Here is a 25515-nt window from a genome sequence, read left to right on the forward strand (position 1 = left end):
CATCTATGGGGTCGCACAGAGTCGGACACGACTGAAGCGACTTAGCAGCAGCAGCAGCAAAATCATCTTGGGTGACACGGTGGGTGCAGGGGAGAGGGTTACTCGTGGGTATATTCCAGGCAGAAAAGGCAAATGCATGGGAATTCCCTGCTGGTCCAGTGGTTAAGAATCCACCTTCCAGTGCAGGGGACGTGGGTTCCTCCTTGGTCAGGGAACTAAGGTCCCACATGCCTCGGGGCAACTCTAAACCCACACATGCCACAAGGAAAGTTCCCTTATGACTCAATGAAGGTCTTGCATGCTGCAGCTGAGACTCAACACAGCCAAATAAATAATAATAATGAAAGAGCAAAGACATGGGAAAGGAGAAAGCTTGGAATGCTTAGGTGTGATCAGGGTGTCCGGGCAGGGCAGGATGGATGGTACCAAAGGGGACGCGTCAGGAGGTTTGGTCCCTGATTCAGACACAGAGAGGAGGAGCAGGAAGATACTGGTTCTTGGCTGCTGGAGGCTGTGGGGTCCAGGAGAGAAGAGGGTGCTCCCAGGGTGCAGGGTGGCGGGGGGGATGAGCAGAAAGAGGAGGGGCATTGGGGGCTTAGCCTGAGTGTGGCGAGGGGAGAGGACCCTCCCGTGGTGAGCAGAGGCCCTTTCAAGAAGGAGACAGGATAGGAAGTTTGGAAGGCCAGTCTTGTGTGGACACTGGGGAGCCACAGAGGTTCTTGAGCTCTGAGCAACTCTAGGAGGAAAGATCTGATTGATGTAAAAGCTGGCCCAGGATGCAGCTGGGCAGAAGGCTAGGGCAGTGACTGGCGGCAGGGGGGCATATGCTGGTGTTGACCCACTGAGCCAGACTGGCTAGAACTCGGAGGAGGCTAAGTTAAGGGAGGAGAGGCAGCCTAGAAGCAGGAAGGGTAGTGAGGGGTAGGGGCCAGCCCTCTTGTGGAGGCAGCAGGGATGGAGCGGGAGGCAGAGGAGACCCAGGGCTTAGTGAGTGACCCCGAAATGGGCCCTCACACCTGGGAAGGGCGTGCTGCACACAGTGGCTGCCTGAGCCCTTTCTCCTGACTTCTCTGAGGCCCCGAGGGGCTTGCTTGGGGTGGCTGAACCTCTGCCCCTGAGTGCGGGGGGAATGGTGGGGGCAGGGGCTGAACCTCTGTTAGAGAGCTGGGGCTGGTCCTCTGTCCGGGGCTGGATCTTTGTGGGGCATCTGGAGCTCTGCTGGAGGTAGGTGTGTGGGCATCTGCTGGGCAGAGGGGCAGTGGGCCTCTGCTTGCAGGGCTGGGTCTCTCTCCAGGGTGGCCAGACCTCACTGGGAGAAAGAGTCCTCTGCTCCTGCCCTGAAGCATGGCCCCCTCCTCTCAGCATCTCCCTGGTGGCTCAGGTGGTAAAGAATCTGCCTGCAATGCAGGAGATCGGATTTGATCCCTGGCTTGGGAAAATCCCCTGAAGAAGGGAATGGTTACCTGCTCCAGTATTCTTGCCTGGGAAATCCCAAGGACAGAGGGGCCTGGTGGGCTACAGTCCATGGGGTCTCAAAGAGTCAGACATGACTAAGCAACAAAGCAGATGTGCTCAGCCTCTCAGCAGTGGAAAGAACCCCAGGAGGAGCCAGCTCAAGACACCCAGGTCCCAGGCTCCTTGCTGGAGGGCGGCTGGGGCAGCGTGGCCCTCCCTTCTGCTGGGGCAGAGGCCCCAGCACACGTGGGCAGTGGAGAGACTCCCGGGTGCCCAGTCTCAACCAGCTGTGGTCCCTCACATCCCCCTCCCCTACTTCCTGTCCCCACAGGTTCACTGGAGCCAGCCTCCCAGCCCCCGTCATCAGCAGCAAGAACTGGCTACGGCTGCACTTCACATCGGATGGCAACCACCGCCAGCGTGGCTTCAGCGCCCAGTACCAAGGTAGGTAGGGCCGGGCGGCAGAGATGTCCTCAGACTGGGTGTACTTGCCACTGTTGTCCTGCTCTTATTTGCAGACCCAGAGGTCTGCGTTTCAGCATCTCTGCATCTGCCACTGTGGTCTGTTGCCCAAGGGAGGACATTTCTTGAATTGTGTAGAATTGTGTGCCCTGAGCTGCCCCTCTTCAGACCAGTGGAATCTTAATAGTATATACCAGGGGCCTCCTGAGAGCCGGGCACTGTGCTTGGCGCTTCAGCATCGTCTCACTTAATCTTTGTCATTACCCTGTGAAGCAAAGACTGTCACCATCTCCATTTGATGGACAAGGGAGCTGAGGCTCAGAGAAATTAAGCCAGTTTCCCAAGGCTATCTGAGCGTCTGCCCCTCAAATCCAGAGCCCACCCTCCTACTGGCAGAGTTTAGCTAGAGTAAAGTAGGAGAGCTGCCCATGTCTGACCTCTCATTCATTTCGTGTGGAACACAAATGTTTGACAAACGACAGGTGAGACTTTAGGGAGCTCTCCAGCTTAGATGCGCAAATCTGGGAAGAGCTCTCTGGGGGCAAGACATCAGACCCAAAATGGCAGGTGGAAACTGCAGGTGAGCAGATTTCTGCTCCATCCATGATGAATTTCCTAACTCCAAGAGGAGAGCTGCCCATGAAAAGAAGTGCATTAATCCTAAGGTGGGGAGTCCTCCACACCTGGAGGAGATCCCAAAGTCCGGTGGATGGTAGGTGTAGATGACAACCTTCCTTTTCAACCTTGAGTTTGTCCCAAGTACAGAGAATTTATCCATGGAGACAAACAGTAAGGATTGGTTTCAAACTTGCTCATTAACCCATTGCTCTCACCAGTTATGGGCTTCCCAGACTCGAGTTTGATCCCTGGATCGGGAAGATCCCCTGGAGGAGGGCATGGCAACCCACTCCAGTATTCTTGCCTGGATAATCTCAAGGACAGAGAAACCTGGAAGGCTACAGTCCACAGGGTCGCAAAGAGTGGGATACTACTAAAACAGCTTAGCATGCATGCACACTGGTGGCTCAGTGGTAAGGAATCCGCCTGCCAGTGTAGGAGTCGCAGGTTCTATCCCTGGGTAGGGAAGATCCCCCGAAGGGGGAAATGGCAAGCCACTCCAGTATTCTTGCCTGGGAAATCCCATGGACAGAGGAGCCTGGTGGGCTACAGTCCAAGGGGTCCCAAGAGAGTCGGACACAACGTACTGACTAAACAACAAAAATGACCAATTACAAATGGAAGTTGGTTCTGATAGATTCAGGGTGAATTTGTATTGCCCACCTATTAAGCAGAGGCCCTGTGAGAGGCCCTGGGGAATAAAGAGTGGGCTGTATTGGGAATGAGAGAGTACGTGTATCAATCAGCGTGCATAGGACACAGGCCTGACGGAAGAGGGTGCTGTGATGAAGGCCACACCACCGTTAGGAGAGGGCCCCAACTCCTGGGGAGGAGCAGGGCAGCCTGTCTTTCCATGCCCACCTCGGAGGCTCTGAGGCTTCGGCCTGAACACTGAGCACCCTGCCCCCCCCCCCCCAGACGTGGCACTGGCAGGACGGGGGCCCCCAGGGCCAGGCTTTCCGGCTGGGAACTGGGATAAAAGCAGCATTGGGAGCAGAAACATGAGCTCTAGAAACTGAATCTTTTATGCACAGCTTCATCCTTAGCCTTGGGTAGCAGGACTCCCTTGAAATTATTTTTAAAAAATGAACAGGAAACCAACTTTGACAAGCTTCACAAACCCTGGCTCCGAGGACTTTCTTCAAGACATTTTTTTTTTCTGCACCTGAGGTTGGGCCTTTGTGGGAGTGAAGCACCTCTTTGGCTCTTCCTGGCATGTTTTCCAAAACAGAGAAGCAGAAATGAACGTCATTGTTTCATCTGATTAAAGAGGTTACAGGTGTTTCTTATATAAGTCAAGTTTCTGAGGGCCCATGTGCTGTGGTCATAGATTAGGGTTTGCTGCCAGACAACAGGCAACGAGAACACCAATCAGGAAGTCTCGAGAAGGTCAGGATCACACATCCATTGCGCGCCTGCCATGCACCAGGCCTGCACCAGGCCCTGTATGAGGTTTAATCCTCCCCTCAGCACAGTCGTGGATATGTTTTTTAATTCCCGTATCTCAAAAGGAAGCTGAGGCTCAGAGAGCTTGTGTACATCACCAAACACACACAGATTACACAGACTATGAATTGTTGTTGTTCAGTCGCTCAGTCGTGTCTGACTTTCTGTGACCCCATGGCCCGCAGCATGCCAGGCTTCCCTGTCCTTCACCAACTCCTGGAGCCTACTCAAACTCATGGCCATTGAGTCAATGATGCCATCCAACCATCTCATCCTCTGTCATCCCCTTCTCTTCCTGCCCTCAGTCTTCCCCAGCATCAGGGTCTTTTGCAATGAGTCAGCCCTTCACATCAGGTGGCCAAAGTATTGGAGCTTCAGCTTCAGCATCAGTCCTTCCAATGAATATTCAGGGTTGACTTCCTTTAGGGTTGACTGGCTTGATCTCCTTGCTGTTTAAGGGACTCTCAAGAGTCTTCTCCAGCACCACAGTTCAAAAGCATCAGTTCTTGGGCACTCAGCCTTCATGATGGTCCAACTCCCTCATCCATACATGACTATTGAAAAAACCATAGCTTTGACTATGCAGACCTTTGTCGGCAAAGTGATGTCTCTGTTTTTTAGCATATCAGTGATGAAGCTCAAATTCATTCACAGGCCTATGTGAGGTTTTCTGCAAAATCACAAGGCCTTCTCCTTTGGGGCTATGGTTGCCTCACTTTTCTTATTTGACTGGTAGCTTTTAAACTTTGTTTTGTTAATCTCATCCCACCATTAAAAAAATACATTTTTTCCATTACAACCTGGACACACATATATGTCTGTAGACCTAAAAGGAAAATGTCACCAAGTGCTATTTACCCTTAGTAAGTATGATGCACCCTGAAAATTTCTTTTCCAATTTTTAGTATTAGTTGCAACTTTTAAATCGATTTCACAAGTCTGTAGCAAGGAACAACCCACAATCTGAAAAATGGTGTTAGTTACAAACTTCTCAAAAGTAGGCTCTTTCTTGTCCTCTCTCTGTCCTCCCTTATACTCCCACAGCACAGCCCAGAACAGGATTTGCACGCTGGTGTGCACCAGTGTACCAGTGTTTCAAGGACTTGGCATTCATAGATATTAGTTCATTCAGTTCTAACAGCAGCTGTGTGAAGCAGGTACTATTAGCCCATCTTACAGATGAGTACTGAGAGCTGCAGAGAGGGTCCCGTGGTGGCTCTAGGTCTCAGCCACAGAGTGTTGGTGCCCAGGTCTGAACGCCAGCCAAGCTCATCTGGATCTGGCATGTGAATAGACTGTGGTGTGTACCACTTGTGTTAATACATGGTTCTCCCCTGGGAGCTTTCTCTAGTGTTTTCCAGACTGTGAGTACATAGTGCAAGGGTCCACAGCAATCATTTGGAGACTTAACTGACAACTTTATAAAGCAGGGTTTCTCAGCCTCTGCACTGTGGACGCTGTAGCCGGCATAATTCCCTCCGGTAGGGGCTGCCTCAGGCACTGCAGGCAGTATAGCATCCCTGGCCTCTACCCACAAGATGCTAGATGCCAGCAGCACCCACACGTGTGCGTATATACACAAACGCGCACACACACACACACACACACACACACAGTTATGACAACCATAAAGTCTCTAGACTCTGCCAAGTGTCCCCCGAGCACAAAATCACCCCCAGTTGAGAACCACTGCTCTAAAGGGACAAAAACTTTGGAACCACTAAAGAACATTCTAAGTTTTGCTGCTTGTAAATTCAGTCCCAGAGAATAGCAGAGGTAGGTTTCGGTCAGGGGTCTAGGAGGAGACAGGAGCATACTTCCTGCGTGGCTGTACCTGAAGAAGGTTTAGTGACGGGTCCAACTACAAAGAGGAGGGTGAGATTAAAGGAACCCAGAGCAATGATGAGGTCCCAGGGAATAAGCAGCTGAGAGGCCTTTACCACACTAGGGGAAGGGCCAGGGAAGGGGGAGCAGGAGCTGGAGCCATTGAAGAGGGGCTGCCTGGCAGAACTGAGGAGGCTGACCCCTGCCAACCTCTAGGGCAGGAGGGGTGCTGGGAATCTATAACCATGCAGGAGGGGACCCCAGGAATCACTAACCAGATCTTGCCCTTCTCTCCAGCACATCTGCTGTGCTTCCCATCTGCCAACCCAACAGGAAACCAGGAACAAGGGAACAGAGGGCCTGCCCTGTTCTGCTGTGTGCCCTAGGAGGTGGGCCAGTTGGACTGGCAGGCTTCCTTGTTCTCCAGCTGTCCACAGAGGTCCAGCTCCGGGTCACAGGACAGGGCAGAGGAGAATGCGCCTAGGGAGTCATTCACACGTGACCAGCTTCACCCGTGCTCCACTTTATGGCCTTGGAATCTCAAGGGAGGGAGGGCACTTCAGAGCCAGTAATTCCCAACTCCTGTTATCAGTGGAGGTTTTGTCCCAGAGAAACAAACAAGAAAATTAAAATAAATAAATGTAACTGAAGAATTGATGCTTTTGAACTGTGGTGTTGGAGAAGACTCTTGAGAGTCCCTTGGACTGCAAGGAGGTCCAACCAGTCCATTCTAAAGGAGATCAGTCCTGGGTGTTCATTGGAAGGACTAATGCTAAAGCTGAAACTCCAGTACTTTGGCTACCTCATGCGAAGAGTTACTCATTGGAAAAGACTCTGATGCTGGGAGGGATTGGGGGCAGGAGGAGAAGGGGATGACAGAGGATGAGATGGCTGGATGGCGTCACCGACTCAATGGACATGAGTTTGTGTGAACTCTGGGAGTTGGTGATGGACAGGGAGGCCTGGTGTGCTGCAGTTTGGGGTCGCAAAGAGTCGGACATGACTGAGCAGCTGAATAGAACCTACAACACAGCGCATTTCCTTCTTGTCTCAGTCCCATTAGAATTTAGGGCTGTTCATGGCCACAAACAATTCTGACCAAAACCATGTGGTAGCAGAGGGTCTGAGTTCTAGGCTGGTGCTGCCTGGAGCTGACTGTCGGAAGGTGGGCAGTTGTATTTCATTTTTGAGAAATGTGTCCCTTTTGATATTACCCAAAAGACCCACATGACCAGACCAGTCTCTGCTGTCAAACAGAGCAGGTTAAAGAGAGGAGCAGACACGAGTCTGTCACTTCTGTGCCGTAAGAGAAGAGCTATAATCGAGGCCTGATGAAAGGTTCTGGGAGTGGATGAAGGAGCAATTCATGTTGTTGGAGACACTTAAGGAAAGCCAGACTTCAGGGTGAGTCTCAAAAAGAGGCCAGACAGACAATGGGAAGAAGCCTTCCAGGTAGAGCTCAAACAAGACAACGCGAAAGTGCTAAGTCTATGGAACCACAGATACCTGTGTGTGTCTATAGCACAGGTCAGCGAACTACAGCCTGCAGGCCAGGCTCAGCTCTCTGCTTGTTTTCATGTGGTCTTCAAGGGAAAAGTGGGTTTTACACTTCTTTTTATTTTAATTTTTTTTTTTTTGAATCTGGCCATACCACATGGCACACAGGATCCTAGTTCCCTGACCCAGCGATCAAACCCACACTCCCTGTTTTGGAAGCATGGAGCATGTATTGGAAGCATGTATTGGAACCACTGGACCACCAGGGGAGTGCTCACATTTTTAAATAGTTGAAGAAAAAAATAAAGAGTTGAAGAACATTTCATAACACATGAAAATTATATGAAATTCAAATTTTAGCATCCATAAATGAAAGGTTATTGGAACTCAGCTACGCTCATTAATAGACAAATTTTCTATGACTGCTTGAGCCCTGCTGGAGTCGGGCAGTTTGCAACTGAGATGAGGCATTTTACAGAAAACATTTGCTGACCCAGAGTGAAGTCTGCAGTCACGAGCTGCGATGGGCAGCTAGAGTTATGAGGCTGGAAAGTGAGGTAGGCAGTCACATCATGTCATTAAAAGCTGCCGTAAAGCTGGGCTTCACCCCAGAGTGGAGCTTGTGCTGTGCTCAGCGTTCGGTTGTGTACAACTCTGTGCGAACCCATGGACTGTAGCCCGCCAGGCTCCTCCATCCATGGGATTTTCCAGACAAGAATACTGGAGTGGGTTGCCGTTTCCTTCTCCAGGGTATCTTCCAGGCCCAGGGATCAAACCCACTTCTCTTGAATTTCCTACATTGGCAGGCGGATTCTTTACCTCTATGGGGGGAAGCCCCCCATAGTGGTGAGAGGTTGATCAGAAGTTTTAACAAGAGCAGAGACATGATCACATTTTCATTTCCTAAAAATCTTTGTTCTAGAATGAAAATAATGGGAGACAGATACGCGTTTTTGGAGGATGAGAAGTTGACAAGGACTTACCTGGTGGTCCAGTGGTGAAGACTGCACTCCCAATGCAGGGGGAACAAGTTCAAACCCTGAAAGGGGAACTAAGATCCTGCGTGCCTCATGGCATGGCCAAAAAAAATTGTTTTTTAATGATGACAGTGAAGATCCAGAGTTTAGGCAAAAACAGTAGGAGATGGAGAAAGGGACATAGACCAGAAGAGATCCTTCTGTGATCAACCACCCTGGGCTCAGTACGTGTCAGGTTTGGGAGTGAGAGGGGATGGGGGAAAGGGAGTCAGAGATGAATCTTAGGTTTTTAGCTTGAATAAGTGAGTAAAATAAATGACAGTATTAACCAAGACAGTCCCTGGCAGAGGCAGATAGGGGTGGAGTTTGCTTGGGATGCATTGATTCTGAGGTAGTGTGGGATGCCAGGGTTTGGGGGATGATCTGATAGACAGTTGTCTCTTCTGTCAATCTGTAGCTCAGAGAAGGGTCTTGGCTAGAGAAAAAGATATAAAAGCTTCCAGGCAAAGTAGAGGCTGAGGTCACCAATCCCATCTTAAGGCATGAATCCTCCCATGCATGTAACAGAAGAGAAGTGGGTCAAAAGAATGGGCTTTCCAAGTGGGTTCCTTGGATACCATGGGGTTAGCAGCTGTTTTGCAAAGGGCTGAGCAGGTGGAATTTCCACCCCAACTTCACCTAGAGCAGTCCCTCTTTGATCCATTTGTAGCAGGCATGTACCTAAGCAGGTTAGAATAAGTTCCTCTACCTAAAGCCCAAGAGTTGAGGTTCTATAAAATTCCTTCCTGTTCTGGAAGAGCACTGAGATTGTGTCTTCAAACCCTCTGTCTCCAGGTGAAGAATATTTCCAGTCCTTCTCATTGTTTCCTTGGTTGTTCTGTTTTTGGTTTTCTTTTTTTAAGTCTACAAGGAATGACAGTGAGAAGAGCCTTTCTTAAATGCCCCCAGTGGCCACTGATCACAAGGGGTGAGGGGCTACCCTGGAGGAAAGGTGACCCCCTTCACTGTTGTGTTCCTCATCTGAAGAGGGAGCAGTCACTTTAACCCCACAAGGCGACTAGAAGTTAAAGGAGCTCCTGGTGAAAAGTCTGACACTTGGCAGGCACTCTTAAAATGGGAACTTGAAGCTTCCTACCCTATCCATCACCTTGACCCCTGTTCTATGGGAAACGCTCGAGCAATGAGAGCGAGCTGGCGGCTCTGGCTCCTTTCACACGTGTCCCCCTTGCTGCTGCTCTGACCTGATGATAATCCTCAAGTGACTGTCCCTCCCTGCATCCAGACCTTAGCCTGGCCCTGCTGCCCCTCCCACTGCCTCTCTCAAGTCCACCCTAGTGACTTCGAGATTGGAAGATTTTCTGCTCTCTAGAAGGCCCGTGCTGAGTCTCAGTTGTCTGCCCAAGAAACATTTCCATTTGAGAACAATTGGCATTTACTGAGATGCTGGAGGCTTTTTATGGTAACAAGCTGAAGCTTCTGATTTTCACATGAACACACTGAGTTTTTGCCTGTGACTGATCCACAGTCCCAGGCCAGTGCCTCAGGCACCCCGTGGTCCAAGCTCCGACTTATTTGCTCTATTCTTTTCGGCCCTCTGAACTGCTGCCGGACCCTTAGCGGCCTCATTTCCAAGTTTAGGCTTCTGGGGTTCTCAGCATGAATCTCAGGATCCCAGGGGCTGAGTACTCACAAGGCCAAGCTCCTGAGTTCAATCAATAGTGAGCCTAAACTGAAAAGTGAGTGTGAACACATGTGCGACACCCCCTCACCTTACCAGGCTTCAAGTGTCACCACTTCCTTTTTCCAGAAATGAATTCAAAGCACAAATTCTGCTAACAGTGGGTCATTCATCCGCTCAGTCATCAAACTCTTTGGAAACCTTCTGTGTGCCTGGCTCTGTGTCTGCCGCAGGATGCAGACATAGGAGCCCATGCGGCAAATTGCTAGAACCAGATCTGATGGGGCCATGTAATGAGGGTTTCAGCAGAGGTCCAGGTGAAGCCTGGAGAGGCCACTGACTTCTCCCTGAGACACAGAGACAGAGAGAAGGTAACCTCTGAGCGAGATGGAGCCAAGAAGGGAAGAGGAGAACGGATGTTCCAGGGAGAAACGACAGCATCACAAAGGCGACTAAAAGCGATAACCCATGGCCATAGTGATTCCCTTAAACATCCGTCTTCTGGTCATCTCCTCCAGCTGACTTCTGGGAAGTTACTCATGAAGATGGCTGCACAGCCCATTATTAATAGCGAAGCATTTATCTATTCTTTTTCAAGTTCTTTTCCCATTTATCTTATTATAGAGTATTGAGCAGGGTTCCCTGTGCTACAAAATAGGGTTAGGGTTAGGGTTAGACACGTGTGTGTGTAACAGTCACTGTGCTGTACACCTGAAACTAACATAACATTGTTAATTATCCTCCAATATAAAATAAAAATTTTTTAAAAATAACAAAGCACTCCCCTAGGAATTAGAACATGCCCCCTCTTACACTGCCAGCCATAAACCATGGGCCACCCCTGGCCATCCCCCTTCTACTATGCCAGAGTCCTTCTCTACTTTAGGAGTTCCAGCAGCATGGTGAGTTTTGCGTGTTAACCAAGAAACTGAACCGGCAGCTCCCAACAGAGCACTACTTACAATCTAAGTTGGGTTGATGATTCCTTTCCCACCATATTTTAAAAATCACCCAGCTTGGGAGGGAATCTGCAAAAATTTCTCAACTAGCCATTATCCTTCAGCACCTGCATTCTTAGCAGTGAGGGATCTTTTATGATTTCGATACCAGTTTTTTGCTCTTCATTTAGCCGGAGCAGTGAATCCAAGCCTGGAATACACTGAAGCAAAGCACGCAGGTGATGCCTTTGTCAACAGCAGCTCTTGCAGCATCAGAGCATCTGGGACTATTTTCATCCTCTTCCACGTCACTCGTTCCAGCAATCTTCAGCAGAGTTACTCCATCTGAAGTTTTGCCAGATGTTCACTTCGTTTTTCTTTTTCCTGGTCACTAATAGTAACATTCTAAATGCTCAGTGACTCTTTAAATGTGTTTCTCACTTTGAATATTGCTACCCTTTCCTTGCAAGAATGTGGCATCACCTTTGGTCACAATAACCTCTCCACCGTTTCCTAGGTCATGAAGCAAAACATCTTAAAGACTGAGGGTTCAGCTCACTTTTCCAAATACTGCACCATCAGTAGCAGCAGCTTTGTTGGGTTCATTCCATGACACCAAACCTTGGAGCTTCGGTTCAGTTCAATTCAGTCGCTCAGTCAAGTCCAACTCTTTGTGACCCCATGGACTGCAGCATGCCAGGCTACCCTGCTGCTGCTGCTGCTGCTAAGTCGCTTCAGTCGTGTCCAATTCCGTGCGACCCTATAGATGGCAGCCCACCAGGCTTACTGGTCCCTGGGATTCTCCAGGAAAGAACACTGGAGTGGGTTGCCATTTCCTCCTCCAGTACATGCAAGTGAAAAGTGAAAGTGAAGTCGCTCAGTTGTGTCCGACTCTTAGCAACCCCCCTATCCATCACTAACTTCTGGAGCTCGCTTAAACTCATGCCCATTGAGTCAATGATACCATCCAACCATCTCATCCTCTGTTTTCCCCCTGCCTTCAATCTTTCCCAGCATCAGGGTCTTTTCAAATGAGTCAGTTATTCACATCGGGTGGCCAAAGTATTGGAGCTTCTGCTTCAGCATCAGTCCTTCCAATGAATATTTAGGATGAATTCCTTAAGATTGACTGGTTTGATCTCCTTGCTATCCAAGGGACTCACAAGAGTCTTCTTCAACACCACATTTCAAAAGCATCAATTCTTCAGTGCTCAGCTTTCTTTATGGTCCAACTCTCACATCCATATATGGCTACTGGAAAAACCATAGCTTTGACTAGATGGATCTTTCTTTGTTGGCAAAGTAATGTCTTGCTTTTTAATATGCTGTCTAGGTTGGTCATAGCTTTTCTTCCAAGAAGCAAGTGGCTTTTAATTTCACAGCTGCAGTCACCATCTGCAGTGATTTTGGAGCTCAAGAAAATAAAGTCTGTCACTGTTTCCATTGTTTCCTCATCTATTTGCCATGAAGTGATGGGACCGGATGCCATGATCTTCATTACTTAAAAATGGAAATCTGGTACTCCCCTGGTGGTCCAGTGCTAAGACTCTACACTCAATGCTGAGGGCCTGGGTTCGATCCCTAGTCAGGGAACTAGATCCCACATGTACCAAATAAGAGTTCACTTGCATCTTCACCAAATTTTGTATCTTTGGCATTAATCTTGGTGAGATGAAGAGCCAATGTGCCAGACCCTGGCTTGGTCTAGCAAAAGACAGTGAGTACTGAAAGCATTTCTGCAAGGCATTCATTGATGGCCAGCCCAGCATGGAGCTTGGGCTGTTATAACCCCAAAGTCAACTTTCATCCTATTTCAAATGAGTGTACCAAGAGCATTTTCAGTAATTACAACCAAAGACTCACTGGGCATTGGCAGTTTCCAAAGTGAACATGATGGACTGGACATTGGAAACCACCAGTATCCTGGAAGCCCCGTTTCTTAGCTTTTGATGTATTAGTCAAGTCAGGAGATAGGTAATCTTAATTCTTGTGCCTTCAATTCCTAATTCAGCATTCAGTGTTTTCCTGTCCTCTATTGTAAGCATACCCTTTGAACCTCTGTGGTTACATCAGAAATCCTGCTGCTGGTCTCTCTCTCCATTTGTAGAAATTGTGGCAAATGGAGCAGTCTCTGTAGGGTTTATCACGGGTTTGGGCTGCTTCTTTAGCTCAACAGTTACAGTGTCCACACGCAGCATCACACTTTTCCTGATTTCCACCGGATTGGTACCTTTGCTAATCCCAAAGCCTTCCACAGCAGTCAAGCGTGCCAATGCACTCTCACTGGTGGTGCCACCCCAGCTTCTTCATTTGTGTGTTGGCAGCATCCCGATCACATCTGATGCGATGTGATGTGTTTCATATTTATCCTTTAAGTCAGTTGACCTGGCAACAGATACCTTATCTTTTGTTACTTTGAGGCGTCCCCAGCCCTGTTCTGTAATCATTCTTCTTGCCCCTGCTCTTCTTCATAGTAAGGATTTCCCCATCTGCTAGGAGGTCTACACCTTGAAGGATTAGGCCTTAGGCATCTTCACCGAATTTTGTATCTTTGGCATGAATCTCCGTGAGATGAAGAGCCAGTGTGCCAGACCCTGGCTTTGTCTAGCAAAGGACAGTGAGTACTGAAAGCATTTTTGCAGGGCGCTGGTGGCCAGGCAGCGAGGCAGGCCCTCCATGAGAAGGGAGAGGTCGAACACAGCATGCACACCCAAGTTTCCAAAGTGGTGATCAGATTTCCACTTTTTTTTTTTAAATTATGGCCTGTCGGCAGGCCACATTTTTTTTTTAATATTTGTTTTTTTTATTTATTTGGCTCTGCTGGCTCTTAGTTGCAGCACACAGGAGCTTTAGCTGAAGTGTGGGAACTCTTAGTTGTTGCATGTGGGATCTAGTTCCCCGACTAGGAATCGAACCCAGGTCCCCTGCGTTGAGAGTGCAAAGTCTTAGCCACTGGACCACCAGGGGAGTCTCAGATTTCCATCTTTAAGTAACCTTTTTTAAGATGGGCTAGAGACAGTGACTCAGTGAACAAAAACCAAGCAGAAAAGGATGTATTTAGGGCAGGAGTGGCTTAGAAGATAGAAGGCTACACATTGGAGAGATTTTCTGAGGTTGAATGGGCTGGATTTAGTGTGGATGAAGGGATGGGCCAGCCAGCAGGACAGCCAGGTGCTGGGGAAAGGCGAGTGGTCAGGTGAGTGCAGGGGCTCACTGTTGTGCAGGGAAGTCTGAGTGCACTGGAATGAGGAGCCACATATTCCATGTACTTCTTGGTTCCTAGAGCCATGGTGGCAGATTAGGCCGCCCTCCCCTGTCTCCTTCCCCAGCAGGTCCTTGTCTTCCTCTAGTTCAGCCCAATAACTGATGCTGCAGACTAGAGAGGCATTTGTATTGCCAGATTCTTCGAGCTAAATATGTACCATGTGTCCCGCTAACCTTTACAACAGCGGGAAAAATGTCTAGTAATTAAGCAGAATATAAAGGATGAATGGAGCAGCCTGGCAGTCTCCTGCAGTCATTATCATTCAGAGGAGATGGATGTACCTACTAAGATTTCCATCAACCAGTTAAAGCCAGCACTTTACTCCTGGGAGTCCGGACTCTGTTCACTTACAGTACAAACACAGGTATAAGTGTGAATTATATTTGTATGTGAATGTTTGCAGCCATGCATACACAGGGGCACAGAGATGTTCTCATGGGTACGCTGGTTGTAGACGGATATACATGGATGTGTGGCATGTACATGTGCACTGGGGCTGTGCATTCAAGTGTTGCTGGGACCAAGGAGCCGGCCCCAGGCTCACTTTCTCTCTGTTTCACCAATGATGACAGAATCCTCTGGAGACCAGTGCTTCAATGTAATGTCATAGGTGATACACTAGTGGGCGCTATAATGAATGACTGTTCAAACAAGACCAAATGCACCCCAGAAATTCTCCAGGTCCTTGCTGTTTGGCCTTTGGGTTTTGATTTGGTCCGTCAGCAGTGGAGACCTAGAGAGAAGGGCACCTTGTTCTCTGATCCTTCACACTAGGTCTGCCCTCGTCTGTCCAGCTAGTTCATTCAGTCAGCCACCACACACTTGGTCAGGCTGAGATAGATTAGCTGTCCATAATTCAGGGTGTACCTGCTTCCCTTGGCTTGTCCCAAAACTGTGACCCCACCATATGGAGGTGGTTTCTGGAGGCTAAGATCCCTGGTGACGTGGATCTTGTCGAGGGGTATCCCCCAGCCAGGTCACTTTTCTGACCCATTCATCAGTTCTGGCGATGGCTTGGGCCACCTGTAGGCGCCACCTCCACAGAGTCTGGGCCAGGGCCAGCTGGGCCTGGACATACTTTTTCTGAGAGGTTGTATTGTTGGTGTGAGGAACCTCTGCCTACAGAGCTGTGGCCCCTGCATTTCCCAAGCTTAGGTGGGAGGCCCACCGACTGTGTGAGTGACACAGCCTCTCAGACCTGGCTCAAATGGGCAGAGGGTCCCAAAGTTTGTATGAGGAGCTCCCTCCAGCTTTTCAGATTCCTCTTCACAGGTTCTTGCCATCACTTTAACAAACTCCATCCTGTGGCGAGTAGTAAGACACACAAGAGGAAGAGTGGAGTTAGTTCCTGATACAAGGTGTGATGGCGTCACTGATGTATCAAGTTAGACAGTCTTTCTTGGAGAGGACCAGTGGGGAGGATGGACATAGGTTGCCCTCTGGGGCCTGGAGGTGGGGAAGGGGCAGGAGCCTCTTTCTCAATGCAACCTGGAGAAGAGAGGAAGAAGGCTCCCCCTTTGACACCCCTCATGTCCACCTGCATCTCAAGCTCCCCCTTCAGCAGCTACAAGGAAAACTACAAGGCAAGCAGTGTTTGCCCTGGGAAAGGCATCCTCAGGGCTCTGGCTCCCTTCTGCTCCCCCTCCTCCAGGGGACACTAGGCCCTGAAACTAAGGGTGTGGGAGGACTGACTTGCCTCCTCCTCCTTCACCAAATGCCCTGAGCCATCTCTGCAGACCTGCCCTGAGACGGGCTGCCCTTTGTTGTAAAAACCCCTCTCCCCACCTCTGCCCGGGGCTGGGACCACTTCTATTCTCCTGTGTGCATGCATGCTAAGTCACTCAGTCGTGTCCGACTCTTTGTGACCCCCATGGACTGTAGCCCACCAGGCTCCTCTGTCCATGGGATTCTCCAGGCAAGAATACTGGAGTGGGTTGCCATGCCCTCCTCCAGGGGATTCCCCACCCAGGAATCAAACCTGTGCCTCCTACATCTCCTGCGTTGGCAGGCGGGTTCTTTACCACTAGCACCACCTGGGGAGCCCCTCCTATTTTCTTAGGGATGTTGAATCAGAGGACATTTTTCCCCTGCTGCACCGTTATTAGCTAGGCTTGAATAATGCATGTTTCCCTGCTAATACGCTCTGTTTGATAATGGACCTACGTTAGTGTTCATTGGAAATTTTCCTGCTGGATACACATGGAGAGTAATGCACATTTATAAAAAGAATTTGAATGCATGTTGAGAAGTGGTGACTCCGTGGTAGTAACTGAATTTTATCAGGCAGTCAGCTTAGACAGCAGCTAGCTGGGATACCAACCTTTGGGGAGCTTTTTAATATACGCAGAGCAGGGATGAGCAGGGGGGTGGGGGCTGCGGGGAGATGGCCCCCTTTGCACACTGATCACTGTGGGCTTTAGTTCCGGTATTGCCATGTTATCTCAGGTGCAGAGTGAATCCCTGAGTCTCCAAGGGCTGAGCTGGGGAGGGGGCAGATGCTGAATAAGGTTGACCATGCCCTTAGGATAACTTTGGGAACATGTCACATAAGAAGATGCTAAGGTCCCACCAAGAGCAAAGCTACCTCCTGGCCATGTGACCCACAGTAAGTCACTTAAGCCACTGTGCACCCCAATTTTATTATTGATCCAGTATGTATAATAAGTACCAGTCAGGGTTGTTAAACACATAAGGACCAAATGAAACGATTATTGAGGGCCCAGTATGGACAAGGTGCTGTTCTAGGCATTGAGGACACAGCAATGAACAAAACGGATAGAAATCTCTGCCTTCGTGGAGCTTACATTGCAACACAGAATGACAAAAACCACTAAGAAAATTATGCATATGATCGAAAGTTAGGGATAAAGTCCCTATCTTTAGGGAAGGGGATAGGGAAAGATGGGTTTGGAGGTATAGTTTTAAGTGAGTGGTCAAAGAAGGCCTCCAGGAGAAAGTAGTGTTTGCTTCAGAGGCTTCAAGGAGAAAAGGGAGCAAGTTATGAAGATATCTGGGGAAGAGCCTTCCAGGGAACTGGCAGGCTGGAGCAAGCAGCTGTTGTATTATTGGAACATCAGAGGGGCGCTTGCAGCTGGAGAAGAGTGATGGAGGTGGAAGATGGGGTCAGAGAGGTCTCAGAGAGGGCCGATTAGTCCAGGCAGGCCCTTTAAAAGACTTTGGCTTTTACTGTAGAAGAGTTGGGTTGTCCCTGAAGAGTTTTGAGCAGAGATGTAATTTGGTCTGACTTCTGTTTTAACAAGATCCCTCTGGATCTCGTGTTGAGAATAGATTAGACGGGGGCAAGCGTGGATGATGGAGGACCATGGCAACAAGAGGAAAAGTCTCAGAGATCTGAACCAGGGAGATAGATGTGCAGACTGCATTGGAGATATATTTGGAAGTTTGCTGATAGATCATGTATGGGCACAAGAGAAAGAGAGGTCAGTGATGCTGATTTAAGTTCTAAGGTCCTCAGTCCAGGGCCTGGTACGTACCAAGTGACAGTTGCAGTTGTTACCACTGCTGGTACCAGTCAGCAGAGCTGAGCCGTCTGGCGGGGGTTGTCTGGGATTCAGCAGAAAACCAAGCCATATAATCAGAGACAGGATAAAGCCCTGGGTAACCAGTAGAATGCCTTGGGTCCACAGGGATACTGAGACCCAAAGGAAATTAATGGATTCAGAGAAATGACCTTTGAAATTGTGGAGTTCTGGCTCTGGGGCTATTTGTGTGCTATTTGGTCAAGTCCTGATGAGCTATGGACTGGACTCAGTATTCTGTCAAAACCAATTCAATCCATCAGGCCACCACCTGTGCCAGAAACCATCCCCAGGGACCTCCCAGGCTCAGCTTCTCCTGTCCACAAGGTTGGCCGGTATGGGCTGAGCTTGGCCAGGCAGATTGGCTCTGCTTCTCATGTTCTCATCCTCCTGGGGCCAGCCACGTCTCCTCCCAGTGATGGCTGAGATTCAAGTCAGCACGCCTAATCTGTCAGGCACCCTACAAGCCTTTGGACATGTTAAGGCCTCCATAATGACCAAACCCAAAGTCACGGGGTGATGAAATACACTCCACCTCTTTAGCAGGAAGGACTAAAGTCACATTGCAACAGGTGTGGATACGAGAGTGACAACTTGGGGACCTAATCCAATGTAACACCTGGCCAGGGCTGGTTCAGAAATTGGTCAGACTGGATCAGGTGAACAGAGCTACAGAGGGCAGGCTGCAGGGCCTCCCATGTCGATGCTCACTACCAACTTGCTGGTAGATCACCCTGGCTGCCTCCAGGGTGCTATAGAGTGCCAGCCTCTATAGCACCTCTTCCTCCATGTTTGAGACCCTGCTGCACTTGAACCCTACCCTTGGCATATCTCTGCACAGAGAGGCTTCTGACTGTGACCCACCATGGAATGTCCCAAGCTAAGAGAGGGACCATTCTAGAAGGACCTATCCCAAGTCCCAGATGAAAACTTAACCTGATTTTTCTTTCATTCACCTCTTTTCTAGTCAAGAAGCAAATTGAGTTGAAGTCTCGAGGCGTGAAGCTGATGCCCAGCAAAGACAACAGCCAGAAGACATCTGTGTGTAAGTGTCCGCCTTGCTGAGCCTCTTGCTTGAGGTCAAACCCGCCGGCGCTGCGACCGCGGGGAAGCCAGATGATGCTGCAACCGGTGTTCCTTCAGCCCCTCTGCCCGCAGCCCTGGTCTGCGCATGCGCACACTGACCTCATGGCCAGTGAGCAGCCCTGGGGCCTGCCCTTTGTCTTCTCAAGTTCCTCCTCCCATCCCCTCCCGTCTCTTCTTTCTCCCTCACTTCCCATTCTAACTACAGTCCAGGGAGTCATTACTGCTACATTTCTTTCTTTATTTTTCCTTTTGAATCACTTCCACCTGCTAAAACAATCCTTTTTCTGGCTCCTTGTCTAGGAGTCAGTGAATGCCAGCTGGGATACTGGAGGCTTCAGGGCCCTGATTCCAGCTCCCAAGGCAAGATTGGGAAGGAGAGAGAGGGGAATTCCTAGAACCTTCCACCATGGTCTGTGGACCTGCCTAGGCAAAGCATGGACTAGACGGTGGGGGTCCGGCGTCTTGAGCTGACGGGGCGGTGCTGGGGGCTCTCTGCTTAGACACCGGGTGGATTCTGTCCTTGAGCACGTGTTCCTGCTGTTGGTGTTTGAAAGATCAAAGGGTGAAGTCCAATGCCAGGGAATGGTCTGGAATGTCGTCGCCCCAGAAGAACCCTATCAGAGCCTGTGCTAAGGGGGCTTTTGATCTAGAGCATAGGAAGGTTTTCTGGAAGATTCTGGGCCACTCCAGGAGGCTGGACTTGAAAGCAGAGCAGATTTTTCCAAGAAACACTTCTTTTTCATTCTGGAAGTAGAGATAAGGAGCCTCCCTTGGGCCCTCAGAACCTGGCCTTCTGGTCTACCTCCTCCCTCTCTTTGCCTATTTGTCTCATGCCTTTCTCTCTCTCCCTCACTTTCCACCTCCACTGTCCTCCTTCCTTCCACCTTCCTCTCCCTTCACCCAATCTGCATTCCCCTCTCTTTCTCTCTACTTCTGCTCCCTGCTGAACCCCTCCATTTCTCTTTCACCTCCACATGCTCATTTTTCCCGTGATGCTAGAAGTACTTGCTGGAGAGAGGCGAAGGGCGGCCGTGGGTGGTTCCAGAGCTCCGTGCTTTGGTGGCAGAGAGCAGGGGGAGAGATAGTTTGGTCCCAATGTCCTGACGAAACCGAGCCTGACTGACTTTTCTCTAGTCTTTCAAGTCCTCCAATTGGAGATGGGCACCACTCCTCACCCCTGGATATGAGTGTGTTTGGTCACCCTGCCACAAGGGGACTGGGTGGCAGAGGGCAGACAGGAGGCCCTGCTTCTGTGCTTGACTAGGGGCCTGAGGGGTGGAACAGAGGGTCAGGTCAAGCGTTGGCAGGGAAGACTCGAGACACAGGCTGGACCTGCATAAGCTCTTTCTTTCTTCAGCCACAGAGGACCGGAGGAACCAAGGCAGGCCTTGAGTCCACAGGCAAACTTTAAGGAAATTGCTCTGATGTGGGGAGCAAGTTTTTATTCCAGTTGTGTCCTTGGGTAACTGTGTTACCCCAGGTACTAAACTAGCGCCTTGGTTTCCACATCTGCAAAATGGGGCTGCAAAACTTTACCCTCCTTTCCGCCTAAGGATGCTGTTAGATCTGAGATGGGCCTTCCTGACCCAGGACTTCAGGAGGTCTATGAACTCGCAAGGAAATCACATATGATGTTGTGGGTACATTTGGGGATGGCAGGGAAGGGTCTGTGGTTTTCATTAGTTCTCAGAGGTGCCCAAAACTCCCTCCAAACGATGAAGAAATACTATTTTAATAAAATAATGCAAAAGCTCTTAAAAAAAAAATACTATTCTCAACAAGGTACTGCTTTCCTTTCTGAGATTCTCTCAGAGAGGGATGGGTGTGTGGCTTGAGTTGCCACGGATGCAGGTCCCCGAGTGTGTGCAGGGCTCTGGCCCTTTGTGTTCTGCCCAGATTCCCTGTGGACAGATGTTCTGAACTTCAGGGGAGGCATGGGCCACACCTACATCTCCTAGCTCCTACTTACTGCCTTCATCGGAGAGTCTGTGGGCACCCTGAACCCCAGCCGCTGGTTCTCACCACCACGCGTCTGCACCTTCCTTCCCTTTTGGTGGGAGGCATTGTCTTTCTGAGTGTGTTGTGGCTTCTTCCTCATCATAGAGACCGGGGCACAGACCACCTTCCCATCTTTTCTCTCTGTAGCCCAGAACAAATTCATGCTACAAGAACTAGGAGCTGGTTTTCAGTAGGCAGGAGAGGCTGAAACTCAGGAAAGGGGGAGAAAGCTTTTTGCCTCTGTAATTTGGACAGTAAACTGGTGGCTGGGATTTGGGTTTGCTTGTTTCTGGGGAGCCTTGAAGGCTCATGTAGGGACGCTGTCACCTGCTCAGTCCTCCCAGAAAGAGAGCGAGCACTGGTTGGGGGCGAGGGTGCAGTGGGAAAGGAGGGCCCTGATCACAGCTGGGCTCACAACTTCCCGCACGGCACCTGAGCCTTATTTCGGGCTGGCTGATTAAAGGGGTTGCAGGGGGGTTTGCTTCACATGTCAGGGGTTGTGGTGTTATGGGTGGGCTTCACTGTGACCTCGGCTCTACCGTCCAGCCACATCCTCATCTGTCAGCCTCAGCTCTGCTCGCTGAGTGGTGTCAGTACTGAACGAGAGGGCGTGAGAAGGAGGCAAGAACCTGTAGTGCATTTGGAATGTGCTGGAAGGTAGAGTGTGATTCCTAGGCAGCAGGGACTTTGGGAGGAGAGTGACTGGTGTGCAGGGTGGAGGAGACAGGGCCTAAAGAATGTGGGCACTTAGCTCAGAAGCCCTCAGGAGGGATGGATAGGTGGTGAGGCCAGCTTGCCAGCAGATGAAACAGCAAGTACCGCTCAGGGCTCCCCTGTCTCTCCTGCCCCCTGGGGATCCAAGATCCTTTCTCTTGGCTTTCCCCTAATTGCAAAACAGGAGACTCCAGGAGGCAGGGGCTTGCTCAGCTTTTGGAGATGACACTTCCATGGTATTAGCCCAGCCTGAAGGGTCCTGGTCTGAGGGGATGGTGATGCAGCTCAGCTGAGGATGTAAAAGCTTTGGAAGTAGAGGTTTGGTGGGGAAGGGGATGGGAGCAGGGGTCAAGCGTCCAGTGGGAGTGACTGGCTTTAACCTGGCAGTGTGGAATGTTGGAGAAAAGGAGGCTGCCCAGGAGGCCTTGTGCTCATCACCCACAACCAGGAAGGTATCCGGTTTCTGGCTTGAGCAGTCTGTCTAGTCGCCAAGGTTACCTTGACCAGCCATGCCCTGGGCTACCTGGAGATTTGAACAGGTTTCTAACTGTAAAAATGAGCTTCAAAATCAGGCCTGAAATGAAATTAAATGAGTCAGAAGTGGAACTCCCCCTGCCCCACTTCCATCACTCATGTGCCTCCTCACAGGTTCCCAGGCCAGGAAGTCCCCTGGCCCCTCTCCCCATGCCCCACTCTGCCATGAGCCCTGGTGACTCTTTGCCACAAATGTTCCCATCACTTCATAATCCTCTATCAGGTTCTTGCTGTCCTTTACCTGAACAAACACAAAACTTCCTAATTCATTTTTCAGTAACTGCCCTCCTCCTGAGCAACCCAGTTCTTACAATGCCCTTCTCCACTCAGGTCTCTTCCCATCTTCTTTAGGATCAGACTCAAGTTCCTTCAAAGTCTGACCTCTGTAACCTCACTTTCACTCTTCCAGGCCATTCACTACCCTCCCTCCTTTTCTGGCACACCGAACAACTTGTGATTCTGTTTCCATGTCTCCACCTTGCTCCCCAAGCCCATTTGTTTGCCTGAAATGCCATTTCTTTGTTAGCATGTATCTAAATTCTACTATCTCAGAAGATCCATGTTAAATGTCACCTCCTCCAGGCAGCCTTCCATGCTTCTCTCAGGAATATGAGGTAGGTCCTCTCTCTGAACTTCCTTGTAGCTGCATCTTTCATTGCCTCCCCACTGTGGTTCCGTAGTTTCTTTCCATAGTTCGTATCTTCACTGGATTTGGAACTCCTTGAAGACAGTGAAGTGATCATATCTGATATCTGACATTGACATCTCCCACCATATCCAAGAAGGGTCTTGTATACAGTAGGAGCTCACTGAATGTGTCTTGTGTACCATGTGCAGGAGTGAGCGGGTGAGTGAGTGATGGAGCACATTGCTCATATGATGGGATATTGAGTGGGTGGGAGGATAATGGACCAACTCAGAGAGCATTGCTCCAGACTCCCCATCACCCTAGAGGGGGTTGTGTTGATCGTGGGGTTGGTGAGGGCTTGATTGGAACTCCAGTTCCTGGTCATTGTCAAGGCCAGGACTCCAGAGGTGCAAGGGAGTTCTCATCTCGCAGCATCTCAAGAACAGTGAACTGCAGGGGCCTGAGAGTTTCCACCTTCTCCACTGGAGACAGGAGAAAACTGATTTTTGTATGCATCCACCGCCTTTGACCAAGCTTCTCCTTTAGCCTAGAGGACGCACATGTTGGCAACCGTGAGGGCATCGCAGTGCCTGCCAGAACCGCCGCAGGTGCGACCTCAGTGCTCTGGGTCGGGAATGCTCTGGTTACCACTTTGTGTTAAGAACTGTCTGGTGGGAAGAGGTTTCTCAACAGGTTTCTCTCCCGTGTTTTAGCTCAAGTCTCTGCTTTGAACTTCAGACTGCAGCTTTCTCTTACATTCTTTGCCGTTTCTGACCACGCATCCACCTTTTATTTAACTTTCTTTGAGTCATTTCTCCATTGGGGGCAAGGTTGGGGGACTCATCTCATCTAGAGTCGCCATCAGCAGGTTGGAAGGATGGGGGAGGTCACCGGGGGCTGTGGACTGTCCACCTCTGGTCGCTGGTCTGGGGCAAGGGGATGGGGTGGTTGTTGGGTTGGGGTGCCTCTGAGCCCACATGCTCTTGATGAATTTCACCTGGACTTGGCTCCCAAAGGAATTTGTCAAAAGCAGCTCCCCATCTGCACACTCAGGAAACCCGAGCCCTGTAGATCCCAGCAGCCCCACAGGCCCGAGCAGAGCCAGCCCTACTGCTGTCTCTGCATCCACCTCCCATCCTGAGACACGGCCCCAGCAGGTGCCTTCCTGTGATTACCCATCTCTGTATGTGCTGTTTTTTTGCCTTGTAGTAACTCAGGTTGGTGTGTCCCAAGGGCATAATATGTGTCCAGACCCTGGCATACCTGAAAGGGGCAAAAGACTAGGCTCGGATTTCAGGTAAGATCTGTTTGGAAACATTCTCATTGTAGAAAGGGGGGTGGATGGCCTGGCTCGGGGGTCAGACAGGAGCTGGCCTTCCTGGAGGTGGACTAGCGAGGACCATGTGGATAGGCTCACTTCCTGGAGAAGAGCTTTGACCTTTAACATTCTCTCTTGTCCAGTCTTGGGAATACTGCCGCACCTTCAGGGAGAGGGTTGGGCTGTAGACTGCCAGTGTCACTGGGCAGACCTATACCCAGGGTACGAAGGGCCACCATCATCAGTAATGATGTGCCAGCAGGCAGCTCACACCGCCAATCATCTCAGAGACCCTAGGGCGCTGAGATGGTACCTTTTGTAAAGTTTCTAACTAACAACGCATCTTCTCATAATCGTCCAGTTTCGTGAAAATTTCTGGGTGTCATCCACCCACGCCTAGCTGTCCTAATTGATGTTTATCTCAGAGGACTGCTGTTTTGCTCACAAAGTCACCTTTTAACTCAATCCTAAAAGCAAATGGTCCAAAAAAAGAGAGATGAAGAGCAGGTGTTCCTTCTAATGAAGGTTTTAAGTGATAAACGGTGGAGCAGAGATTAAGGGCCAGGAGAGAAATAAAGTTTGGCGTGGTGCTCTTTATGGAACTAGGAAGGATTCAGGGATGGGCCTGGGAGGCCTAGGGGTGGGGCTCACGGACATGCCTTGTCTCCCAGGTTAGGATCCAGTGTCCAGTTCACCTGCAACGAGGGCTATGACCTGCAAGGGTCCAAGCGCATCACCTGTATGAAAGTCAGCGACATGTTTGCAGCCTGGAGCGACCACAGGCCGGTCTGCCGAGGTAAGCAGGTCCCTGGAAAGGGAGGCTGGCCAACAAACCAGGCGGGGCGTGGGAGATGGAGCCCAGCTCCTGATACCAGGGTCCTGGCTGTCATCTGGACTGGCTTAACTCCCTCTCGCTGCTCTCCAGGACCAGGTTCTGCACCCATTGACCAATGAGAGCAACACATTTATTTAGCACCTCCTTTGTACCCTAACGGAGAAGGCAATGGCACCCCACTCCAGTACTCCTGCCTGGAAAATCCCATGGACGGAGAGCCTGGTAGGCTGCAGTCCATGGGGTTGCTACGAGCCGGACACGACTGAGCGACTTCACTTTCACGTTTCACTTTCATGCACTGGAGAAGGAAGTGGCAACCCACTCCAGTGTTCTTGCCTGGAGAATCCCAGGGATGGGGAAGCCTGGTGGGCTGCTGTCTATGGGGTCTATACAGAGTCGGACACGACTGAAGTGACTTAGCAGTTGTACCCTATAGGCCTATAGAGGAGCAGGAGATACAGAGATGGGGGAGACAGGCGTGGTTCCTGCCTCGCCTGGACCTAACAGTCTAGGCAGTCATGCATGAGCAGGCTCCTGGCCCACTGTGCCAAGACATTACAGCTACACTAGATGCGAAGGGAAGTCAGCGTGTATCATGTCATCTGGAATCCCTCCATTAGAGCACATAGCCATCCTGAACCTCTCTTTCAGTGCCTTTGTTTCTTTTCACATACTCAGCAATAAGCAGACCTTTCACCTCTGA

The 25515-nt window shown here is 50.1% G+C and overlaps 1 protein-coding gene across 1 annotated transcript in view; it reads left to right on the top strand.

Moving 5' to 3' along the window:
- CSMD2 (CUB and Sushi multiple domains 2) overlaps positions 1-25515 on the top strand; it is a 689877-nt gene that overhangs the window by 343274 nt on the left and 321088 nt on the right. The window contains exons 6-9 of the mRNA XM_015467054.3: positions 1787-1899; positions 18667-18744; positions 23869-23956; positions 24649-24773. Of these exons, the coding sequence (XP_015322540.1) occupies positions 1787-1899; positions 18667-18744; positions 23869-23956; positions 24649-24773 (404 nt within the window). The remainder of the gene's footprint in view (positions 1-1786; positions 1900-18666; positions 18745-23868; positions 23957-24648; positions 24774-25515) is intronic.

Source organism: Bos taurus, chromosome 3, assembly GCF_002263795.3.
Source record: "Bos taurus isolate L1 Dominette 01449 registration number 42190680 breed Hereford chromosome 3, ARS-UCD2.0, whole genome shotgun sequence".
Lineage (NCBI taxonomy): Eukaryota > Metazoa > Chordata > Mammalia > Artiodactyla > Bovidae > Bos > Bos taurus.